At 41.4% G+C, this 27,500-nt stretch overlaps 2 protein-coding genes and 2 non-coding genes across 5 annotated transcripts in view; all 4 read right to left on the reverse strand.

Annotated features, from left to right (window-relative positions):
* Window positions 1–10,059, reverse strand: part of tut7 (terminal uridylyl transferase 7) — a 16,423-nt gene extending 6,364 nt beyond the window's left edge. Inside the window, exons 1-17 of one of the 2 annotated variants that reach the window (XM_030776635.1) lie at window positions 9,934–10,059; window positions 8,641–9,116; window positions 7,777–7,919; window positions 7,276–7,392; window positions 6,884–7,061; window positions 6,390–6,478; window positions 5,817–5,868; window positions 5,485–5,554; window positions 5,226–5,352; window positions 4,462–4,581; window positions 4,135–4,275; window positions 2,956–3,133; window positions 1,858–2,300; window positions 1,199–1,498; window positions 795–945; window positions 181–267; window positions 1–49 (exon numbers count right to left, since the gene is read on the reverse strand). The exon at window positions 1–49 is cut by the window's left edge and continues 52 nt beyond it. In XM_030776635.1, coding sequence (XP_030632495.1) covers window positions 1–49; window positions 181–267; window positions 795–945; window positions 1,199–1,498; window positions 1,858–2,300; window positions 2,956–3,133; window positions 4,135–4,275; window positions 4,462–4,581; window positions 5,226–5,352; window positions 5,485–5,554; window positions 5,817–5,868; window positions 6,390–6,478; window positions 6,884–7,061; window positions 7,276–7,392; window positions 7,777–7,919; window positions 8,641–9,085 — 2,690 coding nt within the window. In that variant the 5' untranslated portion in view covers window positions 9,086–9,116; window positions 9,934–10,059. Of the gene's footprint in view, window positions 50–180; window positions 268–794; window positions 946–1,198; window positions 1,499–1,857; window positions 2,301–2,955; window positions 3,134–4,134; window positions 4,276–4,461; window positions 4,582–5,225; window positions 5,353–5,484; window positions 5,555–5,816; window positions 5,869–6,389; window positions 6,479–6,883; window positions 7,062–7,275; window positions 7,393–7,776; window positions 7,920–8,640; window positions 9,272–9,933 lie in introns of those variants that run through there. The other variant, XM_030776643.1, reaches the window with a different exon arrangement.
* Window positions 10,060–11,342: 1,283 nt separating this feature from the next.
* On the reverse strand, window positions 11,343–11,414 carry trnac-gca (transfer RNA cysteine (anticodon GCA)). The gene has a single exon. It is a non-coding gene; the product is annotated as a tRNA-Cys (tRNA).
* A 457-nt stretch (window positions 11,415–11,871) lies between these two features.
* On the reverse strand, window positions 11,872–11,943 carry trnac-gca (transfer RNA cysteine (anticodon GCA)). The gene has a single exon. It is a non-coding gene; the product is annotated as a tRNA-Cys (tRNA).
* Window positions 11,944–23,685: 11,742 nt separating this feature from the next.
* The window catches only part of sorbs3 (sorbin and SH3 domain containing 3), a 34,378-nt gene continuing 30,563 nt past the window's right edge, over window positions 23,686–27,500 (reverse strand). The window contains exons 15-21 of the mRNA XM_030790735.1: window positions 27,154–27,200; window positions 26,081–26,195; window positions 25,844–25,969; window positions 24,693–25,232; window positions 24,485–24,588; window positions 24,132–24,238; window positions 23,686–23,790 (exon numbers count right to left, since the gene is read on the reverse strand). Of these exons, the coding sequence (XP_030646595.1) occupies window positions 23,729–23,790; window positions 24,132–24,238; window positions 24,485–24,588; window positions 24,693–25,232; window positions 25,844–25,969; window positions 26,081–26,195; window positions 27,154–27,200 (1,101 nt within the window). The 3' untranslated portion in view covers window positions 23,686–23,728. The remainder of the gene's footprint in view (window positions 23,791–24,131; window positions 24,239–24,484; window positions 24,589–24,692; window positions 25,233–25,843; window positions 25,970–26,080; window positions 26,196–27,153; window positions 27,201–27,500) is intronic.

Here is a 27,500-nt window from a genome sequence, read left to right on the forward strand (position 1 = left end):
TTGAATCCAAACCCGTTTTTGGAAGAACCAAAAAGCTTCAACCTGGCACCTGTCGAATAAAAAAAAAAAAAATGCTGAGGTGTCATTCAAAGCCCATTTGGTGTAATGTCTTAAGCTAGAGGAGGTATTGAGGAGGTCCAAAATGAGGAGATCCCTGTGTCTGGGGGAGGTGATGCAGACCTTGGATCTGACGTCGGATGAAAACCTCCAGATCTTTGAGGATGTGTTCTCTGACCTGTTCCTCTATGTCATCAGGAGCAAAGTCTCCTACAGGAAACAAAGTGTTAGCCCGATAAAGTCTCCTACAGGAAACAGAGCGTTAGCCCAGTAAAGTCTCCTACAGGAAACAGAGCGTTAGCCCGATAAAGAACTGACCCTACTCTCACAGTATTACTGGTCACTCATTCTAAAGCAAGTCCTTTCACACATGTAAAGCAAAAACAATTCTATATATATATATATATACACACACACATACATATAAACATACACATCCCCTACATTTTACTATACATACACACAAATAAAAAAATAGAAACAGACAGACACCCATCCTCATTTTCCCCATTAACATGATTAAGTCACATACTGGGCATGGTGTGTATAATGTGTGCCAAGTTTAGTCAAATAGTTCAAACATGCAAACATTATCTGAAATTACTTAAATTTATATGAAATTAGTTTTTTTGTTTTAAGTTTTATACAGGCCAATATCACAAAAAAGATTTTGTTATCTGTGTGTGTGTGTGTGCGCGTGAGTGTGTGTGTTAGTTTAATCTAAACCCAGAACTCACGGTAGCACTGTTCACAGACGTCGTTGAGCGTTTTGAGGAACTGGGGGGTCATCGGTGGCAGTGGGTCCAGGTCGACTTTCTTAAAGTCCTCGGGGCAGTCTTTCCTCGAATGGCCGTCCTGTTTACACAGGCTGCACACCACGGCCGGACGCTACGGGCCAAAAGCCTTCATCAGAACACCGGCAAAAGAGGTTCTGTCTAGATGTGTGTGTGTGTGTGTGTGCGTCAGTACACAACTCATAGTTTATATGACATGGTTTTAAGACACGGTGGGATAATGTTCAAAAGAAAGTAGCATGTTTCTGTAAGATTGTGAGAGAAGATGCGACTACAGAAATGGATTTTATTTTGTTAAAAGCCTGGACGTCTGAGGGTCAGCCGTTTCTAAATGAACCCTTATTCACCTTTCCATTGGTGAAGACGTGCCGGCTGAACACATAGCAGAACCTGTCGGCGGACTTGTCCGCTTCGTCCGGCGTTCCAGGTTTGGGCGGTTCGTTTGGTGGTTCCTCGGGAGACGCAGCGACCGGAGGAGGCCCATCTTCCTCCTCCGCTGAACCCTCCTCATCCTCTTCCTCAGACTCGGAGTCTGACGGAAGCCTTTCGCTCAGATCTCCGTCGAAGGCGAACAGTTCGTCGTCCAGAGGATCCCATTTCGACTCGTCAAGCTCAATGTCTTCATCTTCATCGTCCTCATCATCCTCCTACAAGCAATTTGGCAACAGCGATAACTAAGTCACTGCAGGCAAATCGTCCACAGTGTGTGTAATATTTGCCAGGTTTGGTCAAAATGTCTCAAAACATGCAAGGCTCAACTCATTGATATTATCTACAATTATCAAGAGAAATTAACCGAATAAATGAACCAAAATTAACCCAAAAAGGGGACAAACAAGTCAAATCAATTCAACTCCAATCAAATTTTAAAACAAAGTCTATATGACTAAGTTTGGCACAGGCTCATTTATAAAATCCACATGCATTACGCACATGTCGCTTCAGAGACAATTAAATAACGACTCAACAAAACAAAAACAAATATTTACAAATTAAGTGGACACACCTCTTCAATCGCATCTGAATCAGACTCCTCCTCCTCCTCCTCCTCTTCTTCCACATCTTCAACCTCTCGCTCCTCTTCTTCCTCCTCTTCTATCTCCTCCTCAATCACACAGTCAGAATCCTCCAACAAATCCACCTTAAAATTAAACTTAAATTCACCCTCGCCTGATGCGTGTCTGTCACTATGCCTATTGGTCTCATCAGGTGTCACTCTCAAATGTTCCATCTCTGATTGGATGTAATTAATGTCACTCAGAGAAGTGGGTTGGCAAGGCTTAGGGCTGTCATCAGGGCTTGGCTCAGTTCCTGGTTTATTTTTAGCCGTAAGTTGATCGAGGGGTGACGCAAAGTACTTGTAGGTCGTTTTCAGGCAGTGCATGAAGTAGTCAAATATTAGCTGACTGTTAACTGTCCGAGCTACGTTCCTCTTCACAGAAAATGGATCTGAGGACACACACACACACACACACACACACACACACACACACACACACACAAATCTGCATTGTTAAAACCTGAACTCCGATTATAATTCCCAGATCAGAATGACAGAGAAATAACAGCATACTCTACCACACCTCTTTCTAGGAAAAACAAACACTATAAATCTGTCTGGTGTGGTTACACTATTCAAATCATAACATCACATGTTCCACAAGGCTTAAACATCAAAGAGGATACATCAATCATTACAGTCAACACAAAGGGCAAAAAAAAAGCCCTCCTAGTTTCTTCGATTACTAAGTCAATGCTTGTAACACTATGCCGGTAATATATTTTCCCTAACAATTATGTGCTTTTTCCTCAAAATTTTACAATTAATATTATGACTTCTTTCCCATAAAATTATGACTAGATTATTCTCGAAATCTCAGAATTATTTTTTCTCCTCAATGTGGCCCTAATACCCTGTTGTACATTTTAATCATTTACGGGTCAAATAAACTGGAATATATATATATATATATATATGTACACACACACATGCAGAGCAAGGCATTCATTATAGGAGAGGACAATGTTCTGTAGGGCTTTCATTAGAGATGAATAAACAGGTACAGGTACAGGTACAGGAACAGGTACAGGAACAGGTACAGACCCTCGATGGCTATTCTCTTCTTGGGCCAGTCCTTTGTGTCACGCCACAGCGGTGCGTTTGTGCGAACACTGATCACTTTATCAGGTATGTGAAACTCCAGCGAATAGAATCTCAGCATCTCCACCCACAACTGGCCCGGCTCTACTGACACTCTGCCTCTTTGGATGACCAGAGGAGCCTGCACGCACGCACGCACACACACACACACACACACACACACACGCACACACACGCACGCACACGCACGCGCACGCACGCGCACGCACGCGCACGCACACACACGCACACACACGCACACACACGCACATACACGCACATACACACACACACCCAAACAGAGTTAATAACACACACACAGAGTTAATAACACACACACACACACACACACAGAGTCAATAACACACACACACACCCCCAAACAGAGTTAATAACACACACACAGAGTTAATAACACACACACACACACACACACCCCCCAAACAGAGTTAATAACACACACACAGAGTTAATAACACACACACAGAGTTAATAACACACACACACACACAATTAATAACACACGCACACAGTCAATAACACACACACACAGTCAATAACACACACACACAAACAGAGTTAATAACACACACACACAGAGTAAATAATACACACACAGAGAGGAGAGAGAGAGAAAGAGAGTTAATCACACACAAAAATATGCAACACACACACACACTCTTATTTCATTAAAGATATCCACTGGAGTGAATAAAAAAAAAATCAGCCATGGATATCATTCCTCATGGAGCCCTACTGAGCATGTCTTTGGTTTAACCCTCCACTATCACAGCCGATGGAGTTAATCATGGGTGACTAGTTGATCAATGGGAACAGGTGTGCCACTGCTGGGCAGGACAGGGGCTCCATGGGAAATGGATTAAGAACTACTGATCAAGTGGACTCTTCTATGCCAATACATAATGTAACAACTGGTTATTTACAGTTAAAGCTGGTCACAAAAAAAATGTGTGTCCTTTTGTTTAGATAGTAAACATTACAGCCAAGTTGAAACAGCAGCAACTTAATCCGTGGCTACGACTTCACATGCAGCGCAAGACTGTACATGTTTCATACCGAAACCGAAAAGTGGAAGTCAAAGTCTACCGCGGCTTCGCGACAAGAAAATATTTTTAGACGTACCCTCCCCTTCTGCACCGCCTTATCGCCGGAAACGGGGGCGTCATTCGGACCATCTGCTGTGAGCGGGTGATACTCCCAATGCACGTGCCCGTTTTCAACCCCAGTGAGAGAGAAACCTTTCAGTTTACTCAGAGGAAGGTTCTGAGAGGGAGAGAGAGAGAGAGAGAGAGAGAGAGAGAGAGAGGAACAAACACACACTCAGTAGATGCGAGAGGCTGGTCTCTAGTCAGACAAATGATGAGGTTGGTGTCCCTCATGTAAACTGCATTTACACACACACATGCAGTATTAACAGCGATATTAGATTAAGCGGGCGGGTGTCCGTACGGCGGATTCCAGGTATGAGGGCAGGAGGGGCTCTTTCCGCTGCTGGAAGAAAGCGATGACCATCAGGGCGATACAGTAGGGGGGTAACCCCCCCTCGTCCATCTGGTCTACGTGGCAAATCTGAAACGGTGAAAAAGACACACAAACGCACCCACACAAACACACACACACACACACCCACCCGCCCACCCACACGCACAGACGCACCCACACAAACACACACACAGACGCACCCACACACACACACACACACACAGACGCACCCACACACACACACACACAGACGCACCCACACACACACAGACGCACCCACACCCACACACACCCACCCACGTACCCACCCATACACACACACACATACACAGGGTGATGAATAAGGCTTCCCAAGAGCTTGCTGTTAAATTCTTTTGCGTTAGCTTTTCTGCTCAGATCAGACAGAAACTCAGCCTAAAATATTATACATTTAAGTATTATACATTTAAAAACATATAAACAAACTGTAAAATGCACAAAGGGTTTCAAAAAACGCAAAAAAAGGATGTAATAAATTGTCTATTTCTTGTGGTTTTATTTCATGTCGTTTATTTTAATGTTTATTTCTGTGTCTGTCTGCATAAATCCTGTGAAAGGTTGCATTTATACTGAACTTACAAGTACAGTTTAGCTTTCATCTGTCTTCCAGTTCTGCTCACAGAAATCAGACACACATAAAAAAATATTTCATGGTCTGGAATCATTGTTTTAAGTCAGACGGATCCACTCACCCTGGCCCACTGCCTGAAACACAAGACCAGCAGGAGAAGGAGCGGCTCCTGATTGGCCAGCTCAGAGAGGTAGGCGGAGGTCAGACAGGCGCTGTCATTTCCTGCTGTCACTTTACAGATTAAACCACTGCAAAATAAACACATAAACAAACACATAGATGAAATAGATCCAAGTAATATAAATCCCGTCATTTTCAGCCAATGAAATAAGAATAAGCTAAAATAAGTAGACCTTATGAGAAGATGCAGCAGTACGAACCTGTCTTTCTCTTTGCACACGACTGCAGGGACCCTGGTATGGAAGTCAGCCTCCACATTCACGAACAGATCTGAGAGGGGTGGGGTTAATCATCTTTAATATCACTGAAATACTCATTTCCAGAATCAGAAAAGTAGGAGTGAGAATGAGAGACTTTAAACCGCCAGACCGGTTTGAATATCTGAGAAATTGTTACTCATAACAAAGCAGACCTATCATCGTTCTGCCGCGGCCAAACATAGTCTAACGAAGATGTGAGCCAGTTCTGAAAGAATCATTTCTTTTACGGAAGACAATCGCTATGGTTACAGCTCAGTGGTCTGAATACCCACCGGTGGAAGAAAGACGACCCTGAACCAGGAGCAAAACATCTGGCTGATGCATCTGGAAAGAGAATGAGTTCCAAATCAGCTGTGCTACTGCTCATATGAAAAATCTCCTTTCCTCCTCTCTGTCTTTACCAGAATCTGATTATCACAGTTTTCATGTTATGAGACCCCGCTGTCTTAAACTAGTTAAACTTTTCACTTGCCTCCCATGTAGATAACTGCATGTTGTTATATTTTAAAAGACAAACTGCATCATCAACCACAAACACCACTCACGCACGTTGCTACTCAGGTTGTTTTTTTTTTTTTTAAAAGCAGCTTTTGTCTTAAAAGTTCACTCACCTGCATTTTTTAAGCATATTTTGATTTGAATCTTAACTTCAAGGACAAAGGGGCCAACAAAGCAGGCAAAGCTATCAGTGAGCTCAATTTTTGTAAAGAAAACCTTAAATAACGGCTAAATGAGGGCCACAAATACGACAGATAAACACCACGTGACCGCACGTGGAGCCCTTCCACAGAAGAACACAAACAGAAATGCCGCTGGCGTTTCATGCTCACGCTGCATCGACTTACGTGGGACGGGAACTGGATGTCGATGTTAACGTCGGAATCTTTGAAACCAAACTTCGTGCAGGAAGATCCGTATAACCTGAGCGTGCTGTCTGAGAGAGGAAAAGAGGATGAACAGTTCAAACACGCTTCGAGAAAAAAAAAAAATACGTTGATTCAATATCTCCACAGACGTTCTCAGGGCTCCGCCTGGTGCCCCAATAAGCGAAGCGCTTTGGGTCACGGCCCAAGGTGACCCTCGTGAACATCTCTCGCGGTGGGAGACACCTGTGATAGTTTGATTGTAAACTTAGACAAAACATACGCGGTGTTTCACCATAGAGTATACTTTGCTTTTAGTACAAAAAAAATACAGCGCTTGAGACAATCCCCCAAAAAACTCTCCAGGCTTGACTTTCACCACGTAATAAATCGAAAGGCATCCCTCATTTCGCGGCAACATCGATCAGCCTTAGGCTACCCTGCATACCTGTGAGAGATTTATGTCTAACCCATACCTGGTAGGACGGGTTTGATGACTTCTTCCATTAGAGAAACAATTTTCTTCCTTTGCTCCAAATCCTGGTCACACAGCCCAACCTCACTGGCTACTGCGTTCAGAACGGAACCAATCGCAATGATCTGCTCCTTGCAGGGAGGGGGTATGTTCTGGAGCAAGTTCAGCTCACGTGATGCCTACGGAGAGAAAACAAGATTTTGCCTTAAATTAACCTGCATATTGAACCAAGAACGGAGAAAACGCAGAGTCATGGCTCGCTAACGTCTCAGACACGTTGACTGGAAAAAGCTTGACACGCAAAGAGACGGGTTGGGGTTTTGCGGAAGGTTAAAACTGAGGTTGCGGAAGGTTAAAACTCTTCCAGAAAGACAAAGCCAGTTCTCAGCTCACCTTGGCTTTTTTCTTGTGTGACTTCTCTCTGAGGTGTCTGACAGCTGCGTTGAAGTTTTCACAGACCACCCGACACTCGTCGCAGTTAAACTGGATGTTACGCTCCATATCTGACCTCTGAATACAGAAAACAAACACATAAACAAACAGGCAAATAAATAAATGACAGTTACAATCCAAATGTCAAAAATGGCCTTAAACCTCAGTGGTAAACAATATATAAATGGCATTCTATCTCATAATACAATTTACACTTCATAAGCTGAAAAACAGATTCTGTTACATGATATGAGTGAGGCAGTTTACAGGTTGAATTTAGTCAATGTATAAAGGCTATGAGCAGAACAATATGCTCTAGTACCTATAGTCAAACCAGTATGTTCCACAATAAACGTAGAAGTGCAGGCCTTCAACCTATAAAACTTGTCATTTCAATAAAACTGATGCATTGCAAAGTGAGCATCTCTCCAGACTCATTTAGAGGACTGCAAAGTAACTTACCCCCTTAAAGTGGAGAAAGTCATCGTTAATAATTCTTTCTTCTGCTTGAAAGAGTTTGTGAAGATCTTTGACTGTGACGCAATTTCCGATGAAAACGGTCCTGCTGCTGTCTCTCCTCCTGTGCTCCGATCTTGGCTTGCCCCCTGAAACAGAGAAACAAGTCATTTTTAACGGCACTGCTTAAAGGGGGCCTAGACCCATCAACACAAATCGCTTATTGTTATTTCCTTACGGTCTAGAATTACGTGGAATCAGACTGGGCCCTGGAGCGCCCGAGCTCAGTGTAGTTGAATTAACGGCATTCCGCTTTGCTGTAGCGACCGTAACGTATTGTAACAGAGCAGTATATACATCATTAGTTTCAGAATGCGCCTCGGGGTTGTGTGCCAACAAACTTCAACTTTCTGAGATGACGTTACACAGGCAGAGATAAATACATCGGCACAAAACAATTACCAGAGGAATTAGCTCTAACCTTTAGCGTATACACCTTAGATAACGTAATCAAACTTAATAAACGTGGCGATTTCTTTAAGATAAAGGCGATAAAGCGGGAGTTCGTGACGCCGAGTTTCTCCTTCGGACTTAGTATACAGCGATATTATGGTATTTATCAGTACTCATACAAAACCAACCCTTATTACAAATAATAACACGCTTAATCCTCATCAACTGTGAGCACACCCATGTCAGAGACAGATTAAGAAGCACTGCACGAAAGATAGCAAACCCTCATCTATTGTACAGAAACTGAGAATAATACCGACACGATACACTAACTCACGTACTGTCCTGTTTTATGCATTTAAAAGAACAGCCCTTTTTTTCTACTCGATAGCGACTCCTTAACCAGAACTCTCGTACCTGAACTGGGAGTCTTGAAATCTGTTGCATCCTTCTTGCCCAGACGACCTTTGAAGCTCTCTTTTTTCTGTTCCTTTTTTGCGGGGGAGTCTCGTCTCCACCGATCCTTTGGGGATTGCTGGAGAGAGTCTCTCCAGTTGTCCTCATTGGCTTTACGATGGCTGTCCGGTGTGACGAACCTCCGGAATCCCTCCCTCTGTGACGGACTGTGTCCAAATTTGTAGCCTTCAGGAGAACTGCCTGGAGAGTAAAGATGGGCCTTTCTCCTAGGGCTCATTCCAAAACGCCAATCGTTACCCCCTCTCTTCGATTTGGGGCTGTGACTCTGACTATGATCCTGGCCGTCAGGATGCCGGTGACTTCTCCAACTCTCTGACTCATCTGCAGCTGTTGATACTCTCGTTCTGCTGTTCAGGAAATAGTTGCCTTTCGCCCCTTTTTCCATTTTCCCCCTTTCTCGTTTAGGCCTAGTTGTGCTGGCAACAAAACACGGACATTACAGTATGAAAACAGAAACGTTTGGATGCAAACTGGGCGACACAAATAGGTTAGATCGACCAAGTGGCTGAACACGAAACCACGTCCCGTTAATTGACCGGTTGAGCTCAACACGACAACACCCCTCTGAGAGCAGTCTTGTCATGAGAAAATAAAAATGCAAACTCCTGGCAACTAATTTTTGGCCAGCCGTCTATGCTATAGGCTATAAAACCAGCCAATAAGCGTGGAGAAACAGTATCCGAAGTATTTCGCAATCCTCCTTGCAAAACAGTTCATTAACCCACAGGCAACATAACGAGTACATACGGTGAGCTACATAACCAGTAAGTATTTTTGCAACTTCGTGAACGTCAAAAACCTAAAATAAAGTCCGATTTACAAGTATCGGATAAGGTAAATCGGGAACTAATTACAGCCCGTTCAATACGAAGACGAAAACTTGAACTGTTTCAACGTTTGTTTGCGTGCGTATTAAGTAATGTATTTACTCTCCTGTTCAGGGAACGTTTAAGTGGGGTAAAGTTGCTATAAAACATGACGCAAGCAAGTACAAGTGACAGACAAAGACCGAAGCGCTTGACAATGAAGACTGCGTGATATATACTGTCTAAAATAGAACACAGCCAGTCACCTGGCTTTCTACAAGCCGTATCCGAGTCGTTCTGCAACACTAATCTCAAGCGTAAGAAGTGCACCGTAAAACGAAACAAATGCTTTATCTAATCAGGGTATATCATTTTTACTTGCAAGCACAACAACTCCTGTACAAACGAGACATCAGTAAAACAATACCTGGCGTCTTTGAGATAACTGCATTGTGGTAATCAGATCTTGCATGAAAACAAAGAAAGGCTCGTTTCGTGTTGTAACCTTCAGTTATTCCTAAAGCTTAGCTCATAGGTCCAGTGTTGGTAGCCTTGTGTAGAAATGTGACTTCAATTCATGAAATTCTTAGGCTACAGTGTACACTTCCTTCCTCCTCATGTTTTCAAAGAATAAAATACAGTGGAAATAATTGTACACACCGCCATCTACTGGACTGGAGTGTGTATCACTACGCTATCACTGCTATATATTACAGTGCGAAGGGAACGATTCGAACACCGCTTGACCCTTTCACTGTGAGACCCATCTGATTTTTCGTTTATACATAAACAGCGCATTAATATTATTCTACACTATTACAAGGTGTCCCATCAGCCACACAGAAATATACAACTAACCTGTGTTGAACATTGGGAAATAAAACTGACACCCTGAGATAAAAATATTTACCATAAAAAATCTGCATAGCCCTATGTGGAAAAAGACAAAGGTGAAGTTAGACAAGAATAAAGGATGTAACGGACACATTTGCGCAAAGGTTTTGAGATATGGTAAAAATGTTTTATCAGTGAAATTTGGCATAAGCTAAAGTGAAAAATCAACTTGAGACTGTAATGCCAAGTTACTTTATCAGAACTAGCTATTTCACACCACGAAATTGCACATTATGTCTGAGGATGCACCAGCACCTGGACTTGCCAGTGAATTCAACTTCTTCAAAAGGTCTGTAACATGCTGAGTGAGCAGCAAAAGTTTATTCTTTTATTTTATTTATTTATTTATTTATTTATTTTCAGTGTAAGTGACTGCCTGAGGGCTGTCCTGCAAAGTGAGGTAACTTGCTTATCCACATAACGTCTGGTTAAGTTAACTCAGAGTAAGTAGTAAACATCCTAATTGAAGAGCCCTACGGCTTCAATCTCCTAGCAAAACAGCCTCTTCTATTAGGAGGTTTACTACTTACTCTGAGTTCATTTAACCAGTAAGCCAGTTACCCTGCTTCGTAGTACAGGCCCCTGGTCTGGAAAGTTCTGTGTGGACATTTCACTGCTTACTCATGAGACTCCAGGGGGGTTATTCCAGAAAGCGGGTTTAGTGAAAACTCAGCATTAGTTAACTCAGAGTAAGCAGTAAATAGAAGAGCCCCATGGCTTCATTCTCCTAACAAAACAGAGCCATTGGGCTCTTCTATTAGGAGGTTTACTACTTGCTCTGAGTTAACTAACTTAGAGTATTCACTAAACCTGCCTTCTGGAACACCCCTCGGATGACAATGCAGAGCTCTTTATGTTTATCAAGTTTGTGGTGGTTTGTGATTGTGGTTCTTTGCTAAATGAAATTTGGGAGAACAACAATCATCTGTGCCAAAGGTGATGAGGGGGCACCAGGATTTGAACCTGGGACCTCTTGATCTGCAGTCAAATGCTCTACCACTGAGCTATACCCCCTGGTTTTACAGGTTATATCCATGCATTTCTCAATGTGAGGAAGTGGCTGGCACACGCACTCACAAATGCTACTAAAGGTTGTGATGAGCCCCAGTTGCAGCATCCAGAACAGACAAGGGGAACTTGAACCTAAGACTTGATCAGTGTGAGGGAATGAGGTTGATGTGAAGCCACCTGCAGACTTGAAAACATCTGCAGACTTGACGTTAAACACTTTGTACAGCAGATAAGAGCCAGGAAACATTTTTACGCAAAAAAGTGAGAAAATTAAACTGAGGGAGAAGACATACTACATCTCTGCATCTTCAAGAGATCTCTGGCCACACTGCAGAAAACTGATGTGCCAGGCTCTAACTGGGGCTATTTCGATGAATTCATCTTTAATAAACCTTGCCTGAGCAAATTTAGAAGGGTGTGGATTTGCTAAATGAACATAATTAAAAAAATCTTGTTGAACAGGGGGCACCAGGATTTGAACCTGGGACCTCTTGATCTGCAGTCAAATGCTCTACCACTGAGCTATACCCCCTACACAACTACAAAAATGTCCATGCATTTGTCAGTGTGGGGGAGGGGCTGGCATAAAACTGCTGGCACACAATGAAGATAGCCACAAAGCTCCCAATGAGGACATGTCACCACATACATCAACAGATGCCAAAATACACTGCAGACCTCATTGGGTGGGAGCAGATTTACCAGGCTATGCTTCCACTGTAGGTATGTGACTGCCGATGATCCCCTCCCTTCAGGGTGAGGTAGAGTATGTTTTCTTGTATCAACACACATTCTGTACTCTCATATCGATTACTCTGGATCGATGTACAATTTCGGAATTGTTCACTGATCACTTTTAAATAAAACATCTTTTCTGGCTACCGAGCCTTTTCCTACTGCACTCCCTTCCTCTGGAATGGTCTACCTACAGAAATTAGGAGGGAAAACTCTCTTCATACCTTTAAAACTAAACTAAAGACTTATCTATTTTCTCTCACTTATGGATAATGTCATTTTGATCTAACTTTGTTGTGGACATGTAAAGCCCTTTGAGACTATAAACAGTGATATTCGGCTCTAAATAAACTTGTATTATTATTATTATTATTATTATTATTATTACATCTTTTACTTACTTATCTCTCAGTGGATGTGACTCTGGGTTGTCAGGGAGATTACATCCTGTGTCTCCACAACTCACTTGTTTCCCATCATCAGACAGGATGAGGAAGAGATTCGCAGTATTGGGATCCAGAGAGGTTCGACTCATGTCCCAGTGCCTTGGGGAAAGGAGGGGTTGTCCTCAGGAAGATTTTTCCTATGAGGTGCAGGTCAGCGGGAAGATAAAGTGGGATTTGGGAATGGCTAGAATGTACATCAGCAAGAAAGGTTAAAATTATACTGTGCACTGAGAATGGATTCTGGACTGTGTATCTGAGGAATGGGAATGAGTATAAAGCTCGTGATGGTTCCCCTGGCCCTCCCCTCTCTTAAACACAAACCCCAGAAGGGGTGGGAGTGTTTGTGGATTATGAGGAGGGTCTGGTCTCCTTTTATAATGTGGAGGTCAGGTCTCAGATTCACTCTTTTGCTTGTTAGTATTCCTCTGGCCCACTCTATCCACCCTTCAGTCCCTGTATTAATGATGGAGGCAAAAACCCAGTTCCACTGATCATCACTCCTATCACTCACTCTGAATGACTTTTCATCATGTTACTATTTTTGGATACTCTAAGGACACTGAAAAGATCATGACAGTAGCTCAAAATCTACCTACTTTGACCATATCACTGAAGGAATTTGTTTAGAGGACAGACAAAGAGAATTTTATCAAAATGTTTTTTAGAAAGAAGAAAGAAGAGGAATAACATGTAAAGATGTAAACACTGGCTGATAAGTGGAAATTAGAGCAGTAACCTCACAGCACTGAAGTGAAAGTAAAAGTATGGAGGTCAATATTTTGTTATTTAGTTAAACTGGTGTAGAGGTTAAGGATAAAGCGGTACAAGAAAAACAGACAGTGTGAAAACCAGACTGAAATTCAACAAAAACTACCTCAGTGTGTAGAAACTGCTGTGGTCTAAAGGTTAGAAACCCAGGCTTGTGACTGGGGGGTTACTGGTGTAAACAATAAACCGAAGTAACAGAAATTGCTCGCTGAGAACGGTAAATGTCAGTCGAGTTTATCAAACCAACTGACAATTTATCACTCTATTTTTCAGCTCACATACATTTTCATCATCTCCGTTTTAATCAGTTAACTTCTGTTACTTCCACCTTTGGGGCTACTTTTCTTAAAAGATAAATGGCAAGATTGTGTTGTGAATGACGAACGATGAATGAAAATGATGAAACATTGCTGTTTCCATCATATCATGAGTGTTTTAATCAAATAGGCTTTAAATTAATCAGATCCCTTGATCATTTATCACTCTGTTTTTTTTCATTTCACATCCGTTTTAACCGCTCTATTTTTTCAGTTCACATGCCTTTTCGTCACCTCCATTTTCATCAGTTAATTTTTGTTACTTCCACCCCTCATGGAAATCAGTTATTCAGCAGTCAGCCGGTCTATTAATCATCAGCCTGATCATTCATCTCCCTCACCTGTTTCTCACCTTGTTGTCTCTGATTCACTCTATTTATTCCCCTCAGTTTCATTCTCCCCTCGCGAAGCCTACACTTTCTCGTGTAGTCTGAGCGGTCTTTTCTTTGACTAGTCGATTTTCCTGGTTCGATTCTTAATCTGTTTCTTAATTTGTATCCCGATTTGAGTGTACCGTGTTTGCTCTTCTGTTTGTATTCAAACTCCGTTTTGGTCACCTGCCCGTTCGTGCTTTAGTTTGTATTTGCGTGCCTGTCATTAAACCTTGTGTCCAGCACTCTGGTGATTTTCTGACAATAATTTTGTATTCTTGTATTCTTAAATTTCCCAGTTCTCAATAAGAGTATATCGTGCGTATATTCAAAAAGTTTATTTACCGTTCAAATACCGGAGTGAAAATCATGAGAAACTCTGATGCTTTCAAATTTTCAATACAACGATTAGTACATATACATTTATTCATTTTACAGACGCTTTTAGCCAAAGCCACCACTACGAGACTAATACCGCTTAATCAAGAGTAAATGTACTCATCTGAAAGGGATCAAGACATGGTACGGTCCTTCCTGGCCAATTTACTTTCATTATCACAAATGACGTTCAGAGAAAGTTTTACTTTTACTTTGACCTTCTTTTAAAGATGCGCTGAATTTGTGTGCCTTCTGTTCCTTGACTGTACTGTGAAGTTATGGACAATATTAAATCAGAATTGACCTGCACGGTGTGTTACGAACTTTTTGCGGATCCACACATGCTGCCATGCGGCCACAGTTTCTGTAAAGGTTGCTTGCAACGTTTACAAATCTTGCAGTGTCCGGAGTGTCGCACAGAATGTCCGGGCTGGAATGCCATCGTAAAAAACTACAGTTTGAGCAAGATCGTGGAGGCTTGCGGACATAATAGAAGTTCTATGGTATGCCATTGAAACATACCACTCACCGTGTGTAAGAGATACAATATGAGCTTCAGCCAGTTTAATGTAACGGTGCTTTACAGTGTTTCAGTAATAATTAATTTGTGGTATTCTGTCATTAGAAGACAACAGTACGCAGATCACACCAAGTGAAGGAGTATGCAGGCACTGTACTAGTCATTGTACTGCTATTGCTTATTTCCGTATGTAAGTCACTCTCTCTCTCTCTCTCTCTCTCTCTCTCTGCACTTTAGAACCATTGTTTTTCGTTTAGTTCTGTTTCTGTTTGTAATCTGGTATAAACTTTGTACACAGGCTACTATCTGCATAGTACAGTACCCAAGGAAGAGCAAAGTTTTAGTGCTCTTGTTTTGAAAGAAACCAAAGAACAGGTGAGCTCTCTTTTTTGAATGACTTCTGAAAGAAAACTTTAAAACCCCACTCAGACATGGAGGGGATCTGTTAAGATCTCACTTATTTTCTACTTCTGGTGATGCATGTGTCTGTCTTTATCCATGCATTCAGACACAATAATAAATGATAATTGTTGGCTTTGAGTAAGAGTTTAAATTAACCATACACATACCCACTTAATGTCTACAGATCTACCTGAATTTCTCCTCATCTACAATCTATTTATTTGTCTGAGAAGGCAAAAAAGTTGAATATTTGCATTTTCTCAGTCTCTTCTAAACTTTGTGCTCGAACTATGACAAATAAACTGTCTACGTGTCTTCCGTTACCTGTTCCCTACAAATCTGTAAACATATAATGGCAATATCAAAGGAAACGCTCACCGAGTCTTCGTCTGGATTGAAAGTTTGTGCAGTTGTTTTTTACAAAATGAATCCTCTTCCTGTCTTTTGCAGGAACCAGTTGTCCCAGAGTCCAGTCTCTTCTTGTCGGCTGCAGTGTGGTTGTGGAAGGCATTGTCTTGGCTGTGCTCGTGGCTTGTCGGGCTTCTGGCGTTATGTTTTGGGGCTGTCTGGTGCTGTGTGTGTTGGGTGTGGTGGTCTCTGTCTGTGGTGTTTGGATTTTTTTTCAGTGTTCTTAATATCACGATATACATCTGTGGATTAGTGTGTGTTTTCTTAGAGACTGCAATACTTCTCAGGGAACCATGGAGGCATATTAGAAGTCTTATGGTATGTCATTGAGATAATATGTTTTCACAAGTGCGCATGTATCTCTGTGTGTGTGTGAGAGAATATGAGCTTCAGTCAATTTAATATATCTGTGTTTTACAGTGTTTCAGTAATAAATAATTTTGTGGTATTCTGTTATTATAAGACAACATCACGCAGAACACACCAAGTGGAGTATGGAGGCACTGTGCTAGTCATTGTACTGCTGTTGATTATTTCCATATGTAAGTCTCTCTCTCTCTCTCTCTCTCTCTCTCTCTCTGAACTTGACCAATGTATAGAACTATTGTTTTTTGTTTGGTTTCTTTTTTGTTTGTAATCTAGTATGCACTTTGTGTGCAGGGTACTATCTGCAGAATACGATACCCGAGGAAGACCAAAGTTTTAGTGCTCTTGTTTTGGAAGAAACCAAAGAACAGGTGAGCTCTGTTTTTTGGATTTTTTTTTTTGAAAGACTTTTGTAAGAAAACTTCAAAATCACATTCAGACATAGCGGGGATCTTAAGATATCACTTATTTTCTATTTATGTTACTGCATGTGTCTGACACTATAGTAAGAGAAATTTGTTGGCTTTGAGTAAGAGCTGAAATGACCTCTTAATGTCTACAGACCTGGCTGAATTTCTGCTCATCCACAATCTATTTAAGTCTTCGTCTGGATTGAAAGTTTGTACAGTTGTTTTTTACAAAATAAATCCTCTTCTTGTCTTTTGCAGGAACCAGTAGTCCCAGAGTCCAGTCTCTTCTTGTCGGCTGCAGTGTGGTTGTCAAGGGCATTGTCTTGGCTGTGCTCCTGGGTGTGGTGGTGCATATGGTGGTCTCTGCGTGTGGTATTTAGATTGTTTTTAGGTGTTCTTAATATCACAATATACATCTGTGGATTAGTCTCTGTTTTCTCACTGATGTTACTGCTCAGGCATCCCAGGGGTCTGTTATCACTTCTTCCTCCTTCTTTATCAGGCCTACTTCTTTTTTTTATTTGTTTTTCACCTCTCAGTAACGGTGTCTTAGCCCTACTTTGGATAGGCGAAATTTTTCCTCGAGTTGAACGTTTTTTAACTCGAATCCTCATTTCACGTCACGTGCAGTTTCACCGCGATTAAATCAGTAAAATTCACTGAAAGTTTTGAAAAAGTCATAAAATTTGATTTTGACATACCAAGGAGATCTAGGAGATATAGTACATCTTATTGTATGTTTTATGGATTAATGTGAGTCACAAAATCCGATCGTTTCCTACACCCATTAAACAATGTGGTAACAGAGAGCATGAGGGGAGAAAACACATTTTATCCAATATCGCTCGGTTCTCCGTTAAGCTTCAGTCTGGGCTTCGCCCTCTAAATCATTCACCACGTCCTCAGTAGTGAATGAATGGGAAATCTAATTTTGGTTGTCAGACATCGTGGTGATCAAATTGTTCTGTTTCTACGAGGCGGGTGTATTCTATCGAAGACATCAGTGGCCAAAGCTTTCTCTGGATTTGTCTGACAAAGTGACTGACAGTAAATGCCAGCAATCTTAGACAGGGTAATTCACTTTGCTGGGGAAGTACTGCTTGCCCAAACAACCGTTTTACTGATTTATAGCCCAGGATTTAACTCGTCTCGTAGTACCATTGGTTTGAAAACAATCTTTATTAGTTGTAGGCTGAGTAAAGATAGGGTAGCCCTACGTTATTGCTTATGCAAGATACTGTATGTGGGTTCAAAGTAGCATTGGACGGTATCGAGGTATTACAGTGTACCTGGGTATTTAGAAATCCCGAAGGTTTTTGCACTTGTAACACAAATAATGATACAGATAACAACTTTCGTTGTATATATTTATTTACTACCGATAATGAAATGTAAGTTTAGTGTTTGTTATATGTGTATGTCTAAACATTTGAAATAACATGTATGTTTAGTAATGATAATAATACAAGAATAGAATTGGAGCTGATGATCAAAACCGTCCAACTTACACGATGGAACCGTCCAATTTATACGATGCGTACCGTCATATTTTTGTACTGTGATGTATCGTGCTACAATGCATCGTTACACCTCTAAGTGTTATCTTTGTCAGTGGGTGCATTTATACTATTTACTTTTTTTCTTTTTATACCTGTTTTGTTTTAGTGTGTTTCATAATGACTGTGTTTTAATGTTTGTCTTTTTTATTCATAAAATTCATTTTTGTGTACTTGTAGTTGCTTTCTCTCTCTTCTTTTTTTTTTTGCATTTGACTTTGATGATTCTTGCAATGTAATGTATTTTCAACTTGATTATTATGATTTTTTTTACTTTTCGGACCCCAGGAAGAATAGCGAGGCTGTACAGCTTGGCTGATGGGGATCCTATAAACAATACGGGAATAAAAGCAGAGACGTTCCAGGTAAAAACTTGTGATGGGACATTCGATACCGAAGCTCCGAAGCCTGCTTCACTTTTGCAAAGCCTACTGGCTTGAAGGATTCCTCTGGGCTACTTACCATTTCACATTACTTTAAAGCAAAATGTTGCAGCCTGCTCAAGGGGTACTTAAGCCAAAAACGTTTGAGAACCACTGCCCTAGAAGGTAGGCCTAGTAGTGAGCTGAGAGATACTGAGATATAAAACATGGAGATTACAAATAGAAAGAGGCAATTGCGAGAGTGAACATTTAGATCTGTTAGCCACCAACAGATACTATTTTTCTTTAGTATTAGGACTTTTGAAACAAATAATAGTAGTTGTTGTTGACTTCATTGGCTTTTATTCTTTATTTTGAAACCAAGACCCCCTCAACTGAAAAACGGGCATAGCAAAAACTGTTAATTTAGCAACATCTTGACAAATTTCAAGTTAAATGAAGCATAGGATGCATGTTTGTGTGATATCATAACATGCTTTCCATTAATGGGTAAAATATGATATTTTCTGTAGTAAAACAAGACATATAGCAACATATACATTTCTGGCAGCACTTTAATGAGTGACCAATGATTAGGAGAAGATCCAAATGAACAGACTTCTACCCAAAATATCAGTCACAAACCACACCCACTGAACTTGCCGCCTTAATTTCAGCTTCTAAGCAGTGTCACAACGTCCTCAGCTCCCTTGAAGTTGAGAGCTAAAAACTCCATCAGTTCTTCAGTGGGCGTGGTTTGTGATTGACAGTTTGGGCGGAAGTAACAAAAAGTACTTGCTGTAAATGATACACTGAAGTAACAAAAATTGCTTGCTGAGTTTATCAAATCAGCTGACAATTTATCACTCTATTTTTCAGCTCACATACATTTTACCCCTATATTTTTTGATGCACATGCATTTTTATCACCTCCATTTTTATCATTTAATGTTTGTTACTTCCACCCTTTAGGCTGCTTTTCTTAAAAGATAAATGGCAAGTTTGTGTTGTGCGTGATGAACGATGAATGAAAATGATGAAACATGGCTCTGTTTTCATCATATCACGACTGTTTTAATCAAATCGGTTTTGAATTAATCAAATCACTTGATAATTTATCTCTCTTTTTTTGTTATGTTCATATCCATTTTTACCGCTCTGTTTTTCAATTCACATGCATTTTCATCACTTCCTTTTTAACAGTTAATTTTTGTTATTTTCACCCCTCATACTAGAATGAATGGCTAGAGTGGCAATATCATTTCGCATGAAACACAAAGACATGTAAAACATGCGCCTTCTTTTTGATTCACGCACACAGGGGAAATTAACTGCTCATCAAACTGGTAAACTTAGCTTGCTACAACTGTTTCCTGCTATAGTCTCTTTCCTCTTCGCCTCCTGGGTTTTTCACTTGCTGGTTTACTGCAGGACTAACCAGTACCAGAGCAGTAGAAAGAACAGGATGGCGACACTCCCATAGGAGATAGTGATGGGAATTCTGGCTCTTCATTTAGTATCACTTCTGGGTTTCATAATTCAGCCAAATTTAGTAATGTTTTGACCTATGATTGGTATGTGTGCACGTATATCACTAAAATTATTCAATGTAATTATACTTAACCTTACAATTTCCAGAAAACCATTATTTTACATTATGTTTGCTATAAAATCATTAATGTAAAAACATGAAACTATATTACATTATGTGTATGTGTATTATTATGTGTACTGAAAGTTTTATTTATATTAACCCTAACCCTAAGCATCAGCGTGCGCGTGTGCAGAATGGATCATGGTTCCAGGACGGATCGTGCACTTATAAGATTCAAGATTCAATTGCTTGCCAAGCACTTCCAGCAGTAAGTTCATAAAACACATACACAGACATACAGAGAAATATAGACACTCACACTCACAGTACATAGGGAGAAAGTTAGTTAAGTTTCACACACTGTGAACAGTGAGCAGTGAATTTGTCCTCTGCATTTAACCCATCCAACACACCAGTAGTGAACACACACACCAGACACAGGAGCAGTCTTCCTCCTGCCCCAAATAACAGTGTCTCTGCATTGGCCAGGAATCGAACCCGGGCCTCCCGCATGGCAGGCGAGAATTCTACCACTGATAAAACCTGATTTACTCTGTTGATTTTATGATTGAGTGTAATATTCTGGTGCTAGAAACAAACAAAAATTACCATGAAATCCATCTCATATGAATAATATCACTCATAACCAGTCTTTTAAAGCAATGAATATATTTATTTGATTATCAAAATCCGTGAGTACCATAGATACTGAAATACACGTGTGGTCAATAAAAATATATTATTATTATTATTATTATTATTATTATCATCATCATTATTATTATTACTTTTTTGCAGTAAGTGTGTTTAGATCTGTACAATGCATTTCAGGGTAAATATCAGCTCTTTTTTTCTTGCTTATCAGAAACAAGAAGACAAACAGGTAGAGCAGTATGTCAGAAATCTTTAGGTCGAAGCCTCAATCAAAAAACCCTACCAAGTCCCATGGTAATGTGACCGCCATCTTCAGCTATTTGTAATAGTGTTACGAATTTTCCTCTGGTCCTAAAGAAAAAAAAATAAAGGCTTGCCTGACAGCTGGTGACCAAATCATCCTGGTCTTGGTACTTCAGCCAAAGCTAATTACAGATAGTCATCTTTTATTTATGAAACAATTATACAGACTTCTTATATGGACTAGAACCACACCTACGTAAGGGATAATGTATAGTCTGCCGGTCATTATTGAAAAATATATCCCGACGCCCAGCGGAATGGTCTTGCATCGTCCTGAAGAGATTTATTTTTCGATAATGACTGGCGGACTATACATTATCCCGCTTATTATACGGTTACTTGCCAAGATGATAAAAGAAACTTCACACAATATTTCATTCTAATGATTTTATTGCCGTTTCGTGGCTTCCGCTGAGAAAAATAGCCCCTCTAGCAAATAAAACTTTTAAGTTGCAGATTTTCAGACTCCTCAACTTGTTGCAGATTAATAGGCTATCATTCTCTTTATTGATATTAAATTGAATGTTTCCATTAATGGTGCAGTTGGAGAGAATCAGTGGCACATCTCGGAGGAAGCTGAAGTTGATGCCCCCATTCATTTTTTGTCTTTGACCGCAGAAACATTTTTCAGGGTATTGTCGGACATACCCGATTATTACCATGAATTTCCGGTAATAAATAAGTAAACGGACTACTTGCAGAATGATATGAAAGATGTGAATCAGAAGCAGTAAACCCGTTGCCAATGGCAGCGGTCATTATCAAAAATATCGGACCTCCAAACGTTGGGATGGCCCAATCAATTCAATGGAACTTTCGGCAGCCCTCTAAGGAACCGTATAATAAGCAATTATATGAAATAAAACCACGTATTGTGTAGTGACATATTCTGTGTGTAATCTTGATGAAACTGTTTTGGATATACCATAAATTCTCTCTGGGTTGTATGTTTTCATGTTCCCACTTATTAACATACAGAAAACTTGATCTGTTTGTTCATCTTCATATAGACACAGATACCCAGAACGGCAGGAGTGTACCTGGCAAGTTGCCGTGGGTTACTGGAATGTTACCATTAGCGACGGTTACCTTTGGCTGCAGTCCCATAGCAATTATCTAACGGCCTTTACTTGATTAAAACAAAAAACAAAACAAAAAAAATACGCAAACCAAAACTCCAAACAGTGGCCAATCCATTCTCAAATCTTACTGCTTCTTTTCTTTTCTCAAAGCCGATCACAAATCTAAGAATTACAGTTAAATGCCTGAAAAACAAACTTGTTAATTCTGTGTGAACATTGTGAAGCAGTACAGTGTTAGAGATTCCTTTAAGCGTTAAGCGTATCGTGTGTCAGTTCTGAAGATTTCTTGATTAAAATTATAGATTGTAAGTGTTGTTTTAATTCATATTTATCGGAACGGTCATCCCTGTCATTCATAATCATCTCCGATCACAGAGTTCTGTGGTAATAAACCTTTAGCTCCGGAGACATTACCAGACTCTTGTGTATAATCTGGGTCTGTACTGAGACCATGGCAGGGCTTTTCTGCCATGTTCCATCCACTCTCTATTTAACACATTCCCAAAAATGCTGTGAGGTGAGTTTTTTTAAACAAAGCGTGCTGTAAACTTGAATAGCAGTCCCAATCAGGACAGAGAGGAACAAAAAAAAACCAAAAAGAAAAAAACAAAAAGAAAAAAAGGGAGCGTTTGAAGAAACTGACATGATGTAAGTTTACACACTGCACCACGGTGTAGGTTAAACATGGAGTGAAGATCAGCAAAGCGTAAAACAACAGCTGATACCTGTGGTCATTTATTTAAAAAAAAAAAAAAAAAATTAAACTAAATCTAATATTCAGGAGTGTTCAGGGTTAAATCCTCTGGTTTGTCTTTCGCGAAGAGTCCTGTCACAAATCTGAAACCCAGAGCGGAAAACAAAGTTTACTTGAGTAATTCAGAGCACTCAGAGAGAGAGAGAGAGAGCAAAAGGGGTGGGTGAAACTGGTGTGTTCATTAGTGTGCGCTGGGAGGGAACGTGATGACAGAGAAGAACTTTCTAGAAACTCAGTCGGGCTTTTTTTTTGGAGAGCCGGTAGACATCGGTCAATGAACGATGTCAGAAAGACACCCCTTATGAACAAAATGTGTCCAGTAAAATCTCCTTGGTTAATGAGTGTTTAAATGCAGCTTTTCAGTCATTGGTTGATTTCAGGGGTTGAACCCGCCCCCAAAAGTCCTTTAGTTTCAAGGAGACCCAACGTCATCAGCGTCTGTCAGATTGGTGCTCGTGACAACACACGCAAATGACGCCCACACAAAACAACACACAAAGCACTTGTGCTCGTAATGTGAGAAAACACACACGCACACACACACACACACAGACACTCACGCACTTCTGCGAGTCAGTGCCCAGTGTGTCCACGGTGGTGGTTGCTGGGGTAACCGTGGCTTCCATGTGAAGGGAGTGCATGCATGTAGTGCCTGGTCCAGAGAGAAGCCAGGAAGTGGGAATTTTGAGGGTGTTGAGTGTGTGTGTCTGTGTGTGCGTGTGCGTGTGCATGTGTGTGCGTGCGTGCTTGTGTGGAGGAAGCGGAGATATAAACTGTTGATTAGCGGCCGTGAGCGCAGTGTCAGTTGCTACGACGATCAAAGCAAGCTCGCCACAAAAAAAAAAAAAAAAGGAAAAAAAAAAAAAAAGTCAAACATCTTCAGAGTGATTTTTAAACTGGTGTCACATAGTTGCCTGGAAACGTTCCAAAGGCATGAGTCCTCTCAGACGTACCTGAGGTAAAAACACAACACAAAACAAAACTTCTGTCAGATCAGGAAAGATGGGTAGGATTCAACCAGCAGCTGCTCAACTAAATCAGATACTCGCAGCATCACAGAGAGACCAGCAGGTGGCAGTCACACCACACAATAACCACAGTCAAGCGACAGCTACCCCTTGCTCTTCAGTAGACACTTCAACATGGACTGGACACACAGAAGATGAGGGCAGGTCAGAGGTCACAGTGTTGAGAACAAACTGCACCATCTCAAATGGAACCAAGGTTACAGAGGGTGTGCAGGAGTTATTTTTGTTTTTGCCTCTGTTTTTATTTTAAAGAACAGGACATTTACCTACAAACCATCCGTCATCACACTTCTCCATCACCTGTACGATGTCTCCCTCTCTCAGCTCCAACTCATCCACGTTCTGCGGCTTGTAATTATACACAGCTTTGTATCTGAATGGAAAGATGGAGAGAACAGGTGAAAAAGGAGAGAAAGGAAAAGGGCATAGACAAAGAGAAGGAGAAAGTGACTGAAACCTAGGATAGGTAGAGAAAATCTGAATAAAACCGATCGGTTTCTGGAGAGTGTCACAAGATCTGTTTGCTGTTTTGAAATGTTGCTGAATTCTACATTTGCAGACGAGTAACCGTCAAGTCAAACTGAGGACATGATCGTTTGAATCCAACTGTGAAACTCACGGTTGCCGTGGGACCACTGTTGAGCCACTCTTGGCCAGGGTCGTTTTTGTGGGCGGGGTCTTAATGTGCGTGTATGGTTGAGGAGGATGCGTTCTCATCCCCTCCTACATAAAACGGTGTCAAAAAGGGAAGAAAGTGTCACTGTATTACACACATATTTGTTCATCATATACTTTAAAAAGAGCTTGCTATGAAAGAAAAACTCTACCTGGGTGGAATATGCAGGTTTGGCACCGATACTGGACGGTATTCCTGGGCCCTGGGGAGACGCCGGAACATGATTGGACGGTGCCACGGGCGAGTTTGCTTCTGTACCCAATGAGCTGTGAGCAGCAGGATGCGATCCGCTCCAGTGGTTGCTGTTGTTCGGCGTGGGTGAGGCGGGGCCAGGCGAGTGGGGCCAGTGATTGGTCGGCTGTTTTACGTGGGCGGACTGAGCGGGTGAAAGCGGGGAGCGTGATTGGCTGGCTGCGAAGTGTTTGGGGGAAGGCGGGAGAGGTTCGGGGGTGATGGAGGCGGAGGAGAGGGGTGAACGCGGAGAGGGAGAGTGCGCTGGCAGTCCCGGACTGCGGGACACGGGTGAGGTGGGTGACAGGGGCGATTTGGGGTGCTCGTCGCTAGATTTCGTGCGAGGCATTTTGTTCACCTGGACGTAGTTGACGGGGAAGATTCCGCTCCGTGTGGTCCCCGGGATCCTGCCTTCCAACCAGTGGTCATCAACTTGCCTGATCACAGAGATCACCTCTCCCTGAAAGAGAGAGAGAGGGAGAGAGGGACAGAGTGAGAGAGACAGAGAGAGAGAGAGAGAGAGAGAGAGAGAGTTAGAGAGTGCGAAAGAGAGCGAGAAAGCGAGAGAGAGAGAGAGAGAGAGAGAGACAGGGAGAGGGAGAGAGTGAGAGAGACAGAGAGACAGAGAGAGAGAGGGAAAGAGTGAGAAAGAGAGAGAAAGAGAGGGAGAGAGTGAGAGCGAGAGAGAGAGAGAGAGAGAGGGAGAGAGTGAGAGCGAGAGAGAGAGAGAGAGAGAGAGAGAGAGAGAGAGAGAAAGAGAGAGATCATTATTATTTTTATTGTTGTTTCTTTTCTTAACTGGCCTGAGGCCTGTGTGATTTATATTTTTCATACTTTTGATTGTTTTAGGAGTGCAAGTACCTTATGCATGCAAAACCTGTTTAAAATTTAATTGAACTGAACTGAATCGAATTGAACTGAATCAAAACGAATCAGGAAAAACTAAACTGGGAGATAAAGAGAAACTAGTTCTCTCAGTGGCAGCTTTTATGTTTCCTGCTAGCAAACAGCTAATGCTACTGTGTGTGTTTCAGTGTGAACTGAGCCACCTGCAGCTAGTGTATTTCTCACCTTCCTAAACGACAGCTCAACGGGGAGGTCAGCATTGAAGTTAAACAGGGCGACAGCCTCCCCGTACTCCAACACCTGCACAGCGGGGGATTTTATGGGCGTGGGCTTCTCTGTGGGGGGAATGATCTAAACGAGGAAGGAGGAGAACAGATGAGAGAGGTTTAGAATTACACACGAAAAAAAACCCAAAAAGTAAGAGAAATGTAGAGAGGTACAGTGGGGTAGACTTTCACTCACCTCCACGTAACTGGTGGGGAAAATGCCCACTCTCCCATGATGCTCTCCTTCAAACCAGTTGCCATCCACCTGCCTGTGTATGTACACCACGTCACCCTTCTGTAGGGTCATCTCCCTTTGGAGGCGGGGTCAAAGGTCAGAGGTTAAGAGACAACTTACTCAGGACCGGCTGAAGAGTAATAATAATTACAATGCTAATATCAGAATTGATAATGATCAAAAAAAAAAGAAACAATTAGAGATAATGGCTAAGATCTCTGATTTTTTTCCTCAAGCGTAAAACCAGGCGCCCCAGAAAACGGGTTTCTGCAAATCCGTTCAAACCCTATTCACCAGTCACATCACTTTTACAGTACAAGACTCAACGACCAGAATGGCCAGGGAACACACTCTAACCACAACTGGTGCTTAAGCTTCATCGTCAAACAGTCGAGGTAAAGCCATCAAAGTTTGACAAGTTTACAGTTTCAGTGAAACGAAAAACGCCTCTCTTCTGTTAGTCTCAGCTGACAGGATGGAATGCTCACATGCCCTGCTTTTGAAACGGGGGCAAGCGGAACAATAACCCAAATAGCATTCTACCAACACACTCTTCCGGAATTTTCCCTTCATGCTGCTCACAACCAAACAACACACATCTACGAAGAGTCAGCTGTTTAAAAGTTAACTGTAAAAATCTTACGGAATCTACCTCCTACTACTGCTTCTATTACTGTTACTACGATTAACAACAACATGAATAAAACAACAACAACAACAACAACAGTAAAAATACTGTTACTACTACTACTAATACTAATGTTCATCGCCATTACAAAGAATATAAATACTTTCATTTATGCATGTATTTGCAGAGGGTGAGTACAGGTAGTGGTTAAGATGCTTTGACACTTTTGGTATGATGGATGTGTGCATCTGAGAAAAACTCTGATATTTCTGCATGTGCCCCATGCTAAAACATTTTTCTTTTTGGTTGGTATTTCCACTAACGCTACACAGTTAATCTGTGAGTGAGCGGGAGAAAGGAGGGAGGGGCCTGTGAGAGAGAGGAAAAGAAATGAAATTATACTCACTTGGGTGATTGTGCTTGGAAATCAAATTTGGCCCTCGCTGCTCTCATCTGTGCCAACACAAAAAAAAAAATCACTTATCAGTGGCTTTCCCCCCCCCCCCAAGCAAAAGCGGATCTCCACAAACAATGAGCTTTTTTTTTCTCTCTCGCCGTTGCCCAGAATTCAATGAATCAGGGCTCAAATGACTGTACAGTAAAAGGGATGTATGGTACAGTGACACAGACTGAGGAGACATGGAGACTGAGGAAAGCGAAAAGATTTCGAAGGGAAAAAAACAAAAAAAAACATTACAGTACAATGTTCTGAGAATGTAAGGTTTATGAAAAAAGTGATTCAAATCAACGTTT

This window comes from Chanos chanos, chromosome 1 (genome assembly GCF_902362185.1).
Source record: "Chanos chanos chromosome 1, fChaCha1.1, whole genome shotgun sequence".
Lineage (NCBI taxonomy): Eukaryota > Metazoa > Chordata > Actinopteri > Gonorynchiformes > Chanidae > Chanos > Chanos chanos.